At 34.7% G+C, this 14,332-nt stretch overlaps 2 protein-coding genes across 9 annotated transcripts; one reads left to right on the forward strand and one right to left on the reverse strand.

Annotated features, from left to right (window-relative positions):
- Positions 1-43: 43 nt before the first annotated feature.
- On the reverse strand, positions 44-11,846 carry LOC136338902 (uncharacterized). 8 transcript variants are annotated; one of them, XM_066281696.1, is made up of 27 exons: positions 11,416-11,846; positions 10,515-10,667; positions 10,073-10,281; positions 9,924-9,948; positions 9,163-9,191; positions 8,846-8,942; positions 6,776-6,820; positions 6,630-6,725; positions 6,440-6,577; positions 6,330-6,380; positions 6,192-6,272; positions 6,081-6,140; positions 5,892-5,987; positions 5,750-5,836; positions 5,317-5,358; positions 5,126-5,266; positions 4,982-5,044; positions 4,834-4,929; positions 3,856-3,939; positions 3,666-3,806; positions 3,463-3,576; positions 2,447-3,241; positions 2,029-2,385; positions 1,594-1,808; positions 824-1,021; positions 447-643; positions 44-352 (listed from the first exon to the last, which is right to left on the reverse strand). In XM_066281696.1, exons 1-27 carry the CDS (start codon positions 11,608-11,610, stop codon positions 213-215), a joined length of 3,945 nt encoding a protein of 1,314 aa, XP_066137793.1. In that variant the 5' UTR covers positions 11,611-11,846; the 3' UTR covers positions 44-212. The 8 variants fall into 8 exon arrangements, with proteins under 8 accessions (XP_066137793.1, XP_066137792.1, XP_066137794.1 ...); XM_066281695.1 differs by having other exon boundaries at positions 6,330-6,392; XM_066281697.1 differs by lacking the exon at positions 824-1,021 and having other exon boundaries at positions 6,330-6,392.
- A 130-nt stretch (positions 11,847-11,976) lies between these two features.
- eIF2D (eukaryotic translation initiation factor 2D) lies at positions 11,977-14,090 on the forward strand. Its single transcript, XM_066281707.1, has one exon. The coding sequence runs from the start codon at positions 12,298-12,300 to the stop codon at positions 14,023-14,025; it is 1,728 nt and encodes a 575-aa protein (XP_066137804.1). The 5' UTR covers positions 11,977-12,297; the 3' UTR covers positions 14,026-14,090.
- The last annotated feature ends 242 nt before the right edge of the window (positions 14,091-14,332 follow it).

The following is a 14,332-nucleotide window of genomic DNA, read 5'->3' on the forward strand; positions in this document are numbered from 1 at the left end:
TTAATAGAGGACTTATACGTGGGCGTAAGAGTAAACACTTAAATTACGCAATAAAGTTAATTATTTATGAAACAATTACATAAGAAAGAGAAAAAAACATAAATATATTATTGAAAAAATTTGAATAAATATAATATAATAAACTAATACATAGCCAATTATAAATAAATAATAATTATTATATAATATGGATGTAGGTATGACATTTTAGGCTATTTAATTTGCTTTACATCATTGCACTCTTTCACAGATCGCTTCTCATCCATCCAAATTTTATTTGATCTTCTCATTTGCTGGGTTAAATTCTCCAAGGTACCGACGCAATAACAGTCTTCAGATTCATTCTCTGATTCTACCTGAAAATATAAGGAATCTACCTGTAAGGGTGGATTTGAAACCAGCTATATCTTCGACACAATTTTAGTTCAAAGCAGTTACTCTTTGACCTACCTGAAAAGTGTGGGAATACCATTGGTTATTATCCCCAAAATCAAGGCTTGGCGGGGGGCTTTCTACATCATAAACTGAGGCAGTGCCTTGTGACCCCAAACTGCATGGAGACGCGCACATTTGACCATATGGAGATCTGTTGGTTCTGCCACTTTGGTTTGGTAATGATTTTTGGTGCATACTAAGAATATCGCTGTAAAAGCATATATTTACTCATGTTTCAACGATAAACAAGGACCATATAGACATAATGCACATGCAGCGCTAACCAATTAGTTCACTGACGAAAAAAAACAGTTAGAAAACACACCCCTGAGTCGTTACAGATTATTCTGTTAGAAAACAAGTTGAAACACACAAAACACAAACGTACATAGCCCCATTCAATTGCTTGATGGTTTGAATAAACTGTTGCTCCCTCTTGGCCACAACAGAATTAATCCTCTTTTGCTCGGCCACCCACGCCCTGACGTTTTTAATAACATTTTTACTCTCTTGGCAAATATCAAATTTATTATTTTTCAGATCTTCGATATCCGCTTCAAGTTGTTTAACCGACTCTGTCGTCAATCTATGGGTTAAACAAGACATGTTCGCTTTAATTTTGCAAGCCATCATCAAACAGAAAAATCGATATGATCGGCAACTACTCGGGCTTCGATAATAAATCGCGGTATTCACTAATTGAAATTTTTACAGACTTTCGAACAATATTTATTTATAAAGTCCGGTAATTGGTGTGGCGGATGATTTGTTTTGGAAACCGGGGTTCTGTTGTACACTTTAACCTCTGCCTGCAGTGCTACTGGCCAAAAACAATATCATACATATCGAGTTTTGTACTTAATCGAGGTTAAACCGGGTAGTTGAGCTATATAACAGAACCTAAAAGACATAGAGTGCGTTCTTAAAATTTAGGACGTGAAGAGATGTAACCCCACACCAATGTGTTGTCAAAATGGTAAAGCGACTTCTGGTGAACAAAATACGAAGCAAAAGAAAGCGAGTAATCCTGATTCATGAAATGTGTCACATATTACTAAAAGGTTGTGATTTATTTAACAGTCGCTCCGCGATTTTAGTCCGTTTCGGATCGCGTTTATCGGTAGTCGGTAGTTCTTATAGTTTCGAACAGTGACTTACCTTTGCTGCTTATTCGTGGAGTAAGTCATAGACTGAACCGTTCTTAACTCGCTGAGAAGTTCCTTGTTTTTTCTAATTAACGTGTCTTTTTCGGTGTTCAAGTTTTTGATTTTCAACAAGTATTGATCTTCTTTATCTTCAAACATCTTGTTCTTCTCATTTAGGCAGTTCACTACGCAGTGAAGCTTATCGTTTTGTGCCCGCAGATCAGCAGTCTGGAGTTTAGTGATTCGCTATTCTTTTTATTACACTGGGTGATTCAACTCAAGAATAGTAACCAAAAATTGAACCTCGTGCTCTTTGTTGATTGTAACGCTGTAGTGAGAAATCTTAGCGGAAAAAAACACATGAAACTTAACAAAGGATTTGAGGTTTAATTTTTTGCCATTGTTTGTGGACCACCCTGTACTAGCAAAGATTATTTGCATCCAATACCTTTTGGTTTAGAGCATACTCTCTCTCAAGAATATTCGCCAAGTCGCTCCTTAGATTTGAAATTTCCTCTTGCGCGCAAGCTAATTGAATGCACTTTGACCCGTTTATTTCATTCACACTCTTCCTGACTTTGTCCATTTGCAACGACTTCACTTGTAACTCTTGGGTTAAATGGTCGATTTCAAACTGCAAATCGGCAATTTTCTTATCGTTCTTCGTATTTTGTGACAGTTGATGGTCGAGTTCTTCCTGGATTTTCTTTAGGTCGGTGATTTGGCTGTCTTTGGTTTTGGCTTCTTCTTCCAAGGTCTTGTTTTTTTGCTGAGCATCTGAGAGCTTTTTTTTTAATTCTGTAACCTAGGAATGCACCAATAGGTTTTTTTGATCACCCGCATTTAAATGTGAATTAACTACTCACAGATCGTTTTAAAATGTCCATCAGTTTATGGTAAAACTCCATCACACATGGACACCCCAAGCAAACGTCCTCCAATTTCGGATCGCTCCTATTTCGCTTGATGTTCAAATCTTCAACGGCAGTCTTGCAGCTAAGATTTGCCAATTGGGACAGCAAATTTTCCCACCCCTGAGTCAACACACTGTTACTATCGTCACACAAAGTCAGCTTTTGCTTAAAATCTTCCAAAGAATCTACCAAATCGTTATGATTTTGCTCCTTATGATGCTTAGCCTCCTGCAGCCGTCTCTGCGCGGTCTTCAATGCTCGCTTCTCATTATCATAATCAATCTTCAACTTCAAACATTCTTCAGTCTTTTCGCTTAATTTCCTCGTCAAATCTTCCAGTTTTCCACAATAGTTGTCTATTTGGTTTTGGAGCTCTGCGCAGTTCTTCTTGCTGGTGCAAGTTTCACGTTCATACTCTTTGACTGAACACTGCAAGTTCTCAATGGTTTCGTTGAGCTCCACTATAGTTGTTTGAAGGTCTTTGTTCTGCCTTAAAGAGTCGCTTAAGGTTTTACGAATATTTAGAACGTCTTCGTCGTGTTTGCTTATGTCTAATTCCCTCTGGGTGAGTAACTGCTGCAATTCGCAGATCTTCGTTTCATTGAGTTGGTTCAGTTGGTTTTCCAGCTGCACCTTTTGCTCACAGGCGCAGAGCTGGGAGGAGAGTTTTTCGTTTAATGTTTGCACTTCTAAGAAGGCTTGCATCACTTTGCTGGACTCTTGTTGGGCGCTCTCGTTTGATAAGGTCTGAAACCAAGGAAGAAATATATGAGCACTAAGACCCGAAGGTGGCAGTGTATGAGACGTAATACGCCCTTTTAGTAATAAGTAATAAAGAGAAATTGTACTTACCTTTTTAACTTTTTTACTTTTACACAATGTAAATTATGAGCGGAAATGTCGCGCGTGATATGTTCTTATTTGAATTTTAACACGAGGATGAAAAAGTTTAATGAACGAGGACTTACCAAAAGCTCCTGGAGGTTGGTAAGTTGATCCGCCATTAGACCCATTTCATGTTTAAAGTAAGCAATAACTTCCTCATAGCAGCGCTTTTGCTTAGACAAGTTTTTCATTTGTTCCTTGAAGTAAATTAGGAATCAATAAAATTTATGTAGCTCGTGTCATTAAAGCTGAAGCATGCAGAGAAAGAAAGTAGTAGTGTACCTACTTCATTGACATTAAATAAGTATTGGTATTTTTTAAGTTGGTTTTCCAAGGTGTCCATATCCTGTAAACTGTCACAGTGCTCGATTTCTAAGCTAAAATTTAGCTCCTGTAGTGTCTCATGTTCTCTATTAATCTTTTCATTCTGGAATTAAATTTTAGAGCACAAACAGCGAAAATGTGAAAGTTATTACCTGTTTCTTAATTAAGTCATTTTCTTCTTCCACATCTCTCACTGTGAGCTCCAAAAGCGTGAGTATCTCTTGTCTTTTCATATCCTAAAATTTTTTTAAGGCCAAAAGAAAATATGTTTTTGGTAAAAATATTGTATATTTAACAAACCATTTTTGACACCACTTATACTAAAATCAATAAATAAATAAATACACAACATACAAAATAAAATCCCACAAACCAAAATATTAAAAAGATATACAGTTTGCAAAATTGAGTATGGATTATTATCTCGGAATTCGGAAGAGATACAAGGACGGTTAAGTAGGGAAAATTTGAGGCAATTGCAAGGGTAATTAGCTTAAAAAGAGTTAGACATTAATATTAGTTCGGGTTAACTATATAAAAAATCATACTCTAAACTAGCGACATCAAATAAAAAGATTTTAGTTAGTTAAGAAAATACGAATACATGAAAAAGTCAATTTTATATTTTTTCGTGCGAGTTATTGAATCGCAATTATTTATCCAGATAGTAGGTGCATCCAAAGCGCCAAATTATCATTCACTTAAATATAATTCAGTAACGCCTTACAGCGCAAATGTCGTACAAACACTAAAACTCATAAATATGCATGTTTAAGGGCCGAATCATTTCGAATTTCTCAACGTCTGTTAGGTAATTCTACAAATAAAAGCTAAGTCCATCCCCGTATACGACACCAATCAAATTGATACCCCAGCAAAATGCACCTTATTGCCAAGGTACTTTCATATTCATATGTTCATCTCATGTTCAATAACTTATTCACAATGAGCTACTTTTAACGAAAATTTCACCAACAACGACCTAATAAATCCTACTCAAATTGTTAAATATCATGCACTGATTTGTTATTATTACTCAGTACTGGCAATTTACTCGAGTTATTATTATTGGCCACATCATTGGAGGAACTAAATCCAAACCATGCAGCCCAACTGCCACTATCACTCACATTATCTTGAGTTTTCTTGCGCATTTCATCCACCTCCTGTTTTGTGTCCACTAAAGCTTGTTGCAGGTTAGAAATGGTCACTTTCTGCTGTTCCATCTTCAATTTTTAATTAGAAAAATTGTTTAAAATTAAATAAATGAGTACTTACTTGTAACTTCGCTGTCTCCTCGGACGCTTCCAACACGCTTATAGAATTAGAATATAAACCTACCTACAGGATTGAAGGGTTGAAGAGAGAAAAAAAACAAGCAAAAGAGCAGAAATTTAATTTCATCGAAGTTGAGACACTTACGGCTTCATGAAGATTGGTAGCTCTTGCTTCGCACGTTTTCAAGGCGGACTCCAACTCATTTATCGTGTTCTTCAAGTGACGGATTTCACTATTCCTTTTATCAATTTCCACTTTCATTTTGGATTTGGTGTCATCCAAAGCCTGAAATGTGCACATATGCAGAAAAATGAACACATGAACTGTAGCATTACCTTCACTAACTCTACATCATTCTCTTTCAAATCAGCTTGGACCTGAAATAAACATACAAACAAGTCTTAAATTAGAAAGGCAGATAATCTGGATGCTCGCACTGCAAGAGACGCTCTTAATAATTTTAAAGTAGCTTAATTGCTGCAGGGGTTATTTTTAGACTTGCACAAAGGACGTGAGTATTAATAAAGCGCTGGAAAGGATGAATGAAAGCTTGTTCCCATTCACAGGTAATGAAATTGGATGGGCTTTCTAAGAGGGAATTTAAATATCTACTTTTACTTAAGACAAAGATACAATTATACAATGTACTCTTAGTTCTGAACTTTCAAGAAATCCAACTTTTTACTTTCCTCTAAGTGCCTTACATGTCTGTAAACTAACTTGTATGGAAATGAAAATACGCATTAAGCAAACGCATACGAAACTTGCCTTTTGATCCTTTTCCTTCGAATCCTTCAACATTGTTTTTAAACTGGTAATGGCCTCGTTTAATGAAGAAATCTCTCTCTGATGGCTCTAAAATACAAACTCGTCCATAAACTTATGCAACAAGTTAAGCACAGACTCATACCTGTTCCTCTTCATCCCGAGCTCTTCTACTCTTCTCCAAATCGCCTTTTAAATGTTTAATTGTGTCGTTCAGCTTGCCAACTTCTTCTTGTGAAATCTATTAAGTAATTTAAATGAGTGTGAACGTTCATGTGAAGTGAAGGGGCAAATATTTGGGATTTAGGATATAAAACAGGAGACCCTCACGTACACTAGAAGTAAGTTCACTTCGAAGTCTTAGCTCGTCAGTATTTTTTGATAAGCTGCTATTCTGCGGTAAAATAAATACAATTTACATCCCAAACTTAAGTCTAGCACACACCTCTTTGTTCAAGGAAAAAATATCTTCTGTGGTTTTGTTATTGCCATGCTCGAGTTCCATCAAGTTCTTTTTGCAAAGTGCCTAATAAGATTTTTTTATCAAGTAGAAATGGAACATCGAGGTAGATTGTTGTATTACCGGTTTGCAATTTAGAGCTTCAAGCTCAGTTCTAGTAACTGCGACCTCTTGCTGCAAGCTCTCCTATGTAAGAGTGCTAAGATAGTAAATTTAAAGATCGAAAACCTTACGTTCTCGTCTTTGAGCCGGTGGATTTCAAAATTTAGAGCCTCACAGCGGCAAATCAGCGATTCCTTCTCTTTGAGCACACTCTTCGATCCCTTCTCTAACATTTTGTTCTTGAGCTTAAGTTCATCTCTATCTTGCAACTTCAAATTTGTGGTCAGTTTTACTTTAATAAATGCACAAAGAACTTCTTACAAAGCTTTTGAACTGTTCATCCAGCTGTTCTATGTGAGTTTTATCCAGTGTAAGAGTTTGTTTCAATATAATATTTTCGCTTTCTAACTTCTGAATCTGGAATTATTTACCGATATGAAATGTTCAAGAAGTTTAAGGTCTGATACCTTGACCTGAAGCGACATCAGTTCACGTTCCGAATCTGAAGTTGTCTAAAAACGTGTTAAAAATAGTATTTTGTCGTACTTAAGGACATTTAAAGCATGCGCGACATACTGTAAAAAGCGGTGCGCAGAGGAGCGTTTGTAAGGCGTAAACTTAAAGTGAACACGCGTGACACTCTACTTGAATTGCTTTTCTACTTAAGTGCTTCACCGATCGTCAGTAATTCAAAGATTACAGGGGTAAAAAATAAAGAGCAACATAACGTCCGTTAAAAGTCGGTACTATTTAGGACAATAAACTTAAACAAAAAAAAATTAAATATATATTTTATAAAAAACTGCACTCAAAAAAATTTAATTAAAAAACCAAGTGTAAATGAGACATTACTTCTCAGGTGCTCAAAGTGATTTGTATGAGTTTTTTCACTTCGTTCAAGGTGTTCTGGAACCGCAGCAAATCCTTTTCCATCACATTTCCCTTGGGTGAAAATTTGGTCTAAAAAACTGCACCATCTAACGTAAAGTGTCACTATAAAACGTATCGAAGTCGTACTATTGATAAGACCCTTCCTTCCAAATAGCTCAAACCTTGATCAATACAGTATAGCTTGGTCACCAATAATTTTATAAGGGAAATTTGCTGGACTAATAAATCATCTTTTATTTTCATACACTTCTTTAATTCCCGAACATCACTTGTTTTTGATGATAAACCATTGCTTGGAGTTTCTGAAGGTTTCTGACGAAATAATAAAATTTATTGATGTTTAAGATATTCCTTTCTCCATGTAACTCACCGAGTTACTCTTTTGATTTTGGAATAACACGGTTAACTGTTCAGCAACTAAATTCAAGTACTTTTTGGTCACCTAAAATAAAAGCTCCTATATCGCTTTCATTATTTTTAACAACGACTCTCCGCATTTTAAGCTGATTTCAATTTCTATCTTATAATATACAAAATGTATTTACTACCCTAAAAACTAAGTGCAAATATCTAAAATAAACGTAAAGAAGATCCTTTTCTCTCAAGACTCAACGTGCGTTTTAACTAAAATATACCGAAACTTTGCCCTTTCTGTACAACGGACCACTTCAAAATCGATCTCGGTTAAAATATGGCCGTTCTGATTCACAAAGATTTTACACCTGTTGAATAATATAGAGAGCAATTCACAAGATTTGTTCGTGGAAGTTTGAACATGTTTTTCACCATAGCAAGCACGCTTTTGTTCTTAAAGACGACGAAAAACGACACTGGCAAGTTTATCCTCATATTTCCAGCAAATCTTTGAATGCTTCAATTCATTCAGTTTGCTCGATAAGTTTAGATTGTGTTTATCTTTATGGACAATACCGTCTTTGCTTATATAGATAACTGTGTTTTTGCCCGGTTGCTTTTTGAAACTGTAATTCACAATTATATAAGGTTGATCTACTTCGCATACTGAGGGTTTGTTTACTTTAGGCTGGGTGGAGGTGTGGTGGAGGAGTATTTCCTTAGAGAAGATTTAAGGGTTTTTCGAGAATGGAAATCTGGGTTTAAATGGAACTTTTATCCAGTCGGTTCTTGAGGTATTAGCGCACCTGTTGTTTAAGCCGCATAATTTCCTTTCGCAACTCTCTGATAATGTCTTCTTTGAAGGCAGTTTGTTTATCGGCTTGCATACACTGCTCTTTGAAAACTTGAACATCTTTCTTTATAAGAATAAGCTGATCGTGCTTAGAAGCGACTTCCTCAGTTAAAGCCTGTCTCATGTCGGCCATTTCCTACCAAGAAACAAAAAAATTAAACTAATGCTGCTTTCGCAAAATTTGTAGTTATTACCGTTTAACAGTGGAATCTTCAGTGAAATTGTAATATTTAAAATGAAATAACGGTATGATCAGCACGGCAATATCCGCCCTTCTTATCGGAATATTAAATCTAAGTTTCACTGTTGCACTTTTCTAATTCTGGCTTTTATATGACTTATCTAAAGACGCGTATGTTGTTACAACTGTTTGTGCAGTTTTCTTACTTTTTAACTATTTAATTACTTAATTTAATTAAAAACGATAAAATTGTCTTACTTGCTTTAGCATCTCGCATTCTGTGGTGCGCAGCTCCAACTCATCGACAATCTTGTTTAGGTTGCCACAGTTGCAATGCATCATTTCTTGAATAGTTCTGAAAAATCATATAAGTATAATTTCGGAAATAAAGCATGTTTTTACTTTTCTTCTTATATAGGTAATAAAATGTCACATTTCCCTCGGATTATCTACAAGTAATTTTTATAATTCTTAAGCCTCAATGTTTTTTTAATATTACTCGTTTATAAAAAATCAATGTTTAAAATAACACGTTTTTCCCCCTCCTAAATTGATGTAAATTATAAAATACTTACTGTTCCTGGTTTTGAAGTAATTCTTTTTCCTAAAATAAAAAATTTATCAGTGCAACATACATCCCACTTAGAACCAGCCACCTTTTGTTATTTATTAGAAGTTTATCTATCCTCCACATTACATATTCACATTAAAAATCCAAATTAATTGAGGGCTTGAGAAGCAGCTTGCTTGACAAGTCTTCAGTCCATTTGGGTATTTATTTTTTCAATATTTGTCTCATCCTATTATTTTTACATTAAGGATTCGCCAAAGACAGAGTTTATTAGGATCAACAAACATTTTATTTCATAAATGTTCGGTTTTAAAATTACCAAACCTGAACCAAAATTCATTCAAATTAGAACGCAACGTATGTTAAGTAATTGAAACTATCAAACGATGGTTGACTTAAAGCTAAAAAAACAAACCACACCAACCACCCATTGCTTTATTTCATTGAAAAAGTAAGAAATGCACGGTTTTCATATTCATTAAACTATTGGCGTCAGTTGACTACTGCTAGTGCTTTTGACACCACATAAATTTTAAAGTATCAGTAAACTGGCGCCAATAAACATGCCGGTCCAAACCCAGCTCAAGTCCAAGCACCACATTTATAAAGGTTGGAGGAAAATGATTGTTTGCTTAATCCTCTCTTCACAGTGCAGGAAAGGGAAAGAGCCTTGGATCTCAAGGTTGAGAAATTAAGATAACAGGTTCACACCACCACCACAACACTTATTTGTTGCATTAAAAAGCAGCCGTGCAGTCTACGCACCTCAGGAGAATCCTCATTTGTAAACCTGAAATAATATGCAATAAAAATTTCAATATAAAACTTTGACAATTTCTGTAGAAAACAAGAGTGTTTATTAAAGATCAGTAAAATGAAAAATTTCCAAGCAAATTACTTCTAAATTAACTTACTTATTGGCATATTCGCACTTCGTCCCCAAGAGATCTCTAGCAGTAATAGTGTAGAAAAATAGACCATCTAGATTCCATTTGCAATTCTCCCTTATTCGCCTAATAAACTCTAGAACATTTCTCATATCATCTTCTAAATGAGATATTTTTTGCAAAGGTTCCGCAAGTAAATCAGCTACAAAGTCATGTTCCCGATATTTTTTCATTACCTAAAGTAAAAAATAAATACCGTACCTTCTATCCATTATACTAAATAAATATTTCTTACTTACTTTTATATCTGGTCTTTCCAATTTTTTCAAAGAAAATCACTTAAATCAAATATAGGCTTCATTCAAAGGTACATAAAGAGCAAGGAATCACTCATGGTGATAGAAAGGGTGGGGAAGTTGTGCAGTTGGAATGTACATATATAAAAACAAAAATAAAAAGTAAAACTCACCTCGCAAAGGCATTGTGCGCTCTTCTGCAGCTTTTCCTCTAGTTGCTGGACTCTATCTGTAGCTTCATACTCTAGCTCCTGGACTGCTCTCACTAGCATCTCATTCTGCTGGGTTAAATTTCTAACCCATTCTTGCTGAAGTTTAATTTTTTCCTAGAAAATAGGAAAAACTGATGTATTTTACAATCTTTTTGTGGTCCCCTCAGTCTGTCCCAAATCACATTTAGTGTTTATAAAAATGTTAGAGCCAGTAGAACCTTTTGGGTCAGCACCCTTATCATATTTACACCTTGGCTTACTGCCAACTATTGGATGGATATTAAATACGAAGAGGTGTCTAACAGTTAGTTACATGGACAGATGATCAAGACATAATTAGCCTTGTAAATAGATTGAAAACTTAGTTTTTATTTAAATGCAAAACTCAATACTAAGAAGAAGGTTACTTCGTCCTGCTAATTTATATTGGGTTTCCAACAGTATAGCAATGATAACAGTTATTAGATACCAATGTTTAAAATTGAGTCATAATTTAAAATGTAATTATTAGTTGTTGTTTAATTTATTTCTTAATTCATGCATAAGGTATATTATGTAGTAAAAAAACACCATAATTACAAGTATTATCAGCAAATAGGAATTAGAGGTATGTCAATTTCAACTTAATCGACACTTTAAGTAATACAGTAGTAATGATATTGTGCAGTACTAACAACTCAAAATCAACAATACAAGAAAACTATTGCATTGAGAGGATTAGTCCCCACCAACTGCTGGTGGCAACTTAGTGTCTAAAGTTTTAATTTTTTTATTCTCCAAAATTTAAATAAACACCACACTATCTCAGTGGTATAGCACATAATTAATCATAGATATTAAACATCAACCAAAGTATTGTTACCTGCAGTGTGTTTTCACCAGCTTCGCATTCCACTTGTTCCATGCGATCCTTGTAAAGACGATTAAAATCTTTCATTATATCCAGGGAATTTGATTCTCCACAGATGTTGTTCCCCATTAGAACTGGACATCCTGATGATATGTTTGTAGGATTAGAGCCAGTTGTGTGGTTCGAAGATGTGTGAGCCAAGTACATTTTTAAGAAATTTAAATCCTACAACAATAAATTTAATTTGAGAAATAAACCGAGTTGACAATTGAAAACAAATGTTATCATAACAAATACGGGTGTCCAAGGCCGTCTCGTTTCTGAGAAGGGTAATTATTTATTTGGGTTTGGTATTTTAACCGTAAATTATGGTTCAAATCGGAAAATTCTAAATTGATTAATGACAATGCAACAATTAAATTATTATATCTGCATGAATGAATATAAAAAATTATAATTAAAACAACTTAATTGGTAAAGCACTCTCAAGTACACTATAAAACGGAGTAAATTATGTAGACTGTGTAGATTAATATAACTAATTTAATCCTGATTAAATCAACATTAATAAATATCCGTCGATTGGCATCATTTTATTTACCTAATACTTTCACTGCCTATTGCCCTACTCCATAAATATCAGTGATACTAAAAAAGGTATAACTGCCTAACTAGATACTCTATAAATGTAAATCTAACAAGAAAACACCTAAATTAGCTCTATAAAATTTCTTAAGTTTTTTTGAGGTTAAGTTCGAGGTTTTTCCAAAAATATTTAATTTTGAAAACGGGGCAATATAGTTAAAACTGAAAAATATTCGATAAAAAATAGCATTAATATTAACGGAGTGCTCCTGTAAAACTGCACATACAATATTAAAGATTCGCATAAAAATGTTCAAAAAACCTGTACGAATAAAAAGCAACAATCAAGTAAAGGGTTCAGAAAGAAAAGGAATAAAAGACACATTCTCTAAAAGCTTCCCAACCATAGTCGAGAGCGAACTGAACACCTTACTCAACAACAAAAAAGACCCATTAAATTGTATCAAGCTAGTTACACATAGCGAAGAAATAGTCCAAGTCTATGTGCTACAAAAACAGCCATTGTTCTTTACAGTGCATAACAATGTATTTCCTACAGTGTTCCTACTATGGAAGTTTCCAAACTTAATTCCAAGCTTCACAACTCATCCACAAGTAATAAACTTTATTAGTTCAGGAGCAGACTTGATGCTACCTGGAGTGGTAACACCTCCCCCTAATTCAGGTTTACCTAAATACAATAGTATACAGAAAAGAACCCCTGTATATGTAAATACTTCAGTGAATAAAGCAGCATTTGCAGTTGGGGCAACTGCCCAAAGTTCTTTTGATATGAACCATGCAGGTGGCAAAGGAAAGTGTGTTATAGTTCATCATTTTTTTGGCGATCATTTGTGTAGTATTGATGGAAACTCCAGTGGATCAATGCCAAGTTTAGGAACTCCTGAGTGGTTGGTTTTAAATAATTATGATTCTGACTTTCCTGCCATTGAAGCAAGAGTGAGTCCTGGAAGTCAAGTTGTAGAAAATGTTTCTGTAAATGCAGATATTGGTATAAATGAAGATGTGGGCAGTAGTAGCATTGACGAGAGTGAAGAAATAGCATTAGAAACTCATTGTCAACAGAATATTAGTAATAGTACTGACAACATGGATGAACTTTTAAATTATTGCTTCCTGGCCTCAATAAAATATTCAAAGACCTTGACTCTGCCACTATTAATTTCAAACTTTTTCAAGCTCCAAATGCTTCCAATGTGCCCTGAAGGGACAACTTTAGACATTAAAAAAACTTCCTACAAAAAATTGAAACCTTATTTAGAAGAAATGGCTAAAGCAGGCTTAATAACAATTAAAGAAATTAAAAAAGGAGTTGAAGCTGTGACAGACATAAATAAAAATCATCCAAAATTTAGTGAATTTTACTTAAAACCTGAGAATAGACCTAAAAAAGACAGTGTTGAGGAGAGTCAAAAACAGACAGTCGTTACTGAGTCATATGTAGTCACAGCTAATGTGTTACCATTCTTCCGACCAGCTGGTTATCAAAAAGGAGATATTGTTGATAGGCCAAACATACGGAAATTAGTGACTGAATATGTAAAATCCAATAACAGTCAGGTGATTGAAAATACCAAGTTAGTCAAACCAAACACTGATGCCTTAAGATCTGTATGCAAAACTGAGAATCCAGTTTCGTGGGAAGAGGTGTTTGAGAAAGTGTGTGAATCTATGAAATCATGCTTTAATGTTAACTCAGGTGATACCCAAATCTTCAATAAAGGCAAAGTGTCTCCTATTACAATGAGTATATCAGTGAGATCTGGAAATAAGAAAGTCACCCTTGTGGATAACTTGGAGACTTTCGGGGTAAACATAAGTGAGTTTGCCAAAGACTGCCAACATGGAGTGGCTGCAAGCACCAGTATCACTCCAACTCCGCCAGGAAAAAGATGTGACCAGCTTTTGGTACAGGGAAACCAGGTGGTGTTCGTACATAATTTGTTAGTGGAAAAGTATAAGATTCCAAAAAAGTATATTAGAGGGCTGGAATTGGCCCCCAAAAAAAAGAAATAGTATTGTGATTTATTCGCATATGGTTTTCAATATCATCTAAATATATCTCTATTTCCCGACCTAAAGTAGTTTTTTACTATTTAATTAACACTCCTAAAATCCTTTCCTTCTTGTTGAAAAATTGAAGTAAAGTAAACAGACTCAAAAAGAAGTATTTGATAATGCAAATATTGCGAAACGTGTTTTGAATGATGCCCGGGGGAGTTTTAAATCATCACTTCCTGGTCTTAAATAAACACACAAAAACTTAAAGTAAACATCGAACAGATAAACACCGTTTTTTTGGGTACAAATGATGCATTTTATT

The sequence above is a fragment of the Euwallacea fornicatus genome, chromosome 4, assembly GCF_040115645.1.
Source record: "Euwallacea fornicatus isolate EFF26 chromosome 4, ASM4011564v1, whole genome shotgun sequence".
Taxonomy (NCBI): Eukaryota; Metazoa; Arthropoda; class Insecta; order Coleoptera; family Curculionidae; genus Euwallacea; species Euwallacea fornicatus.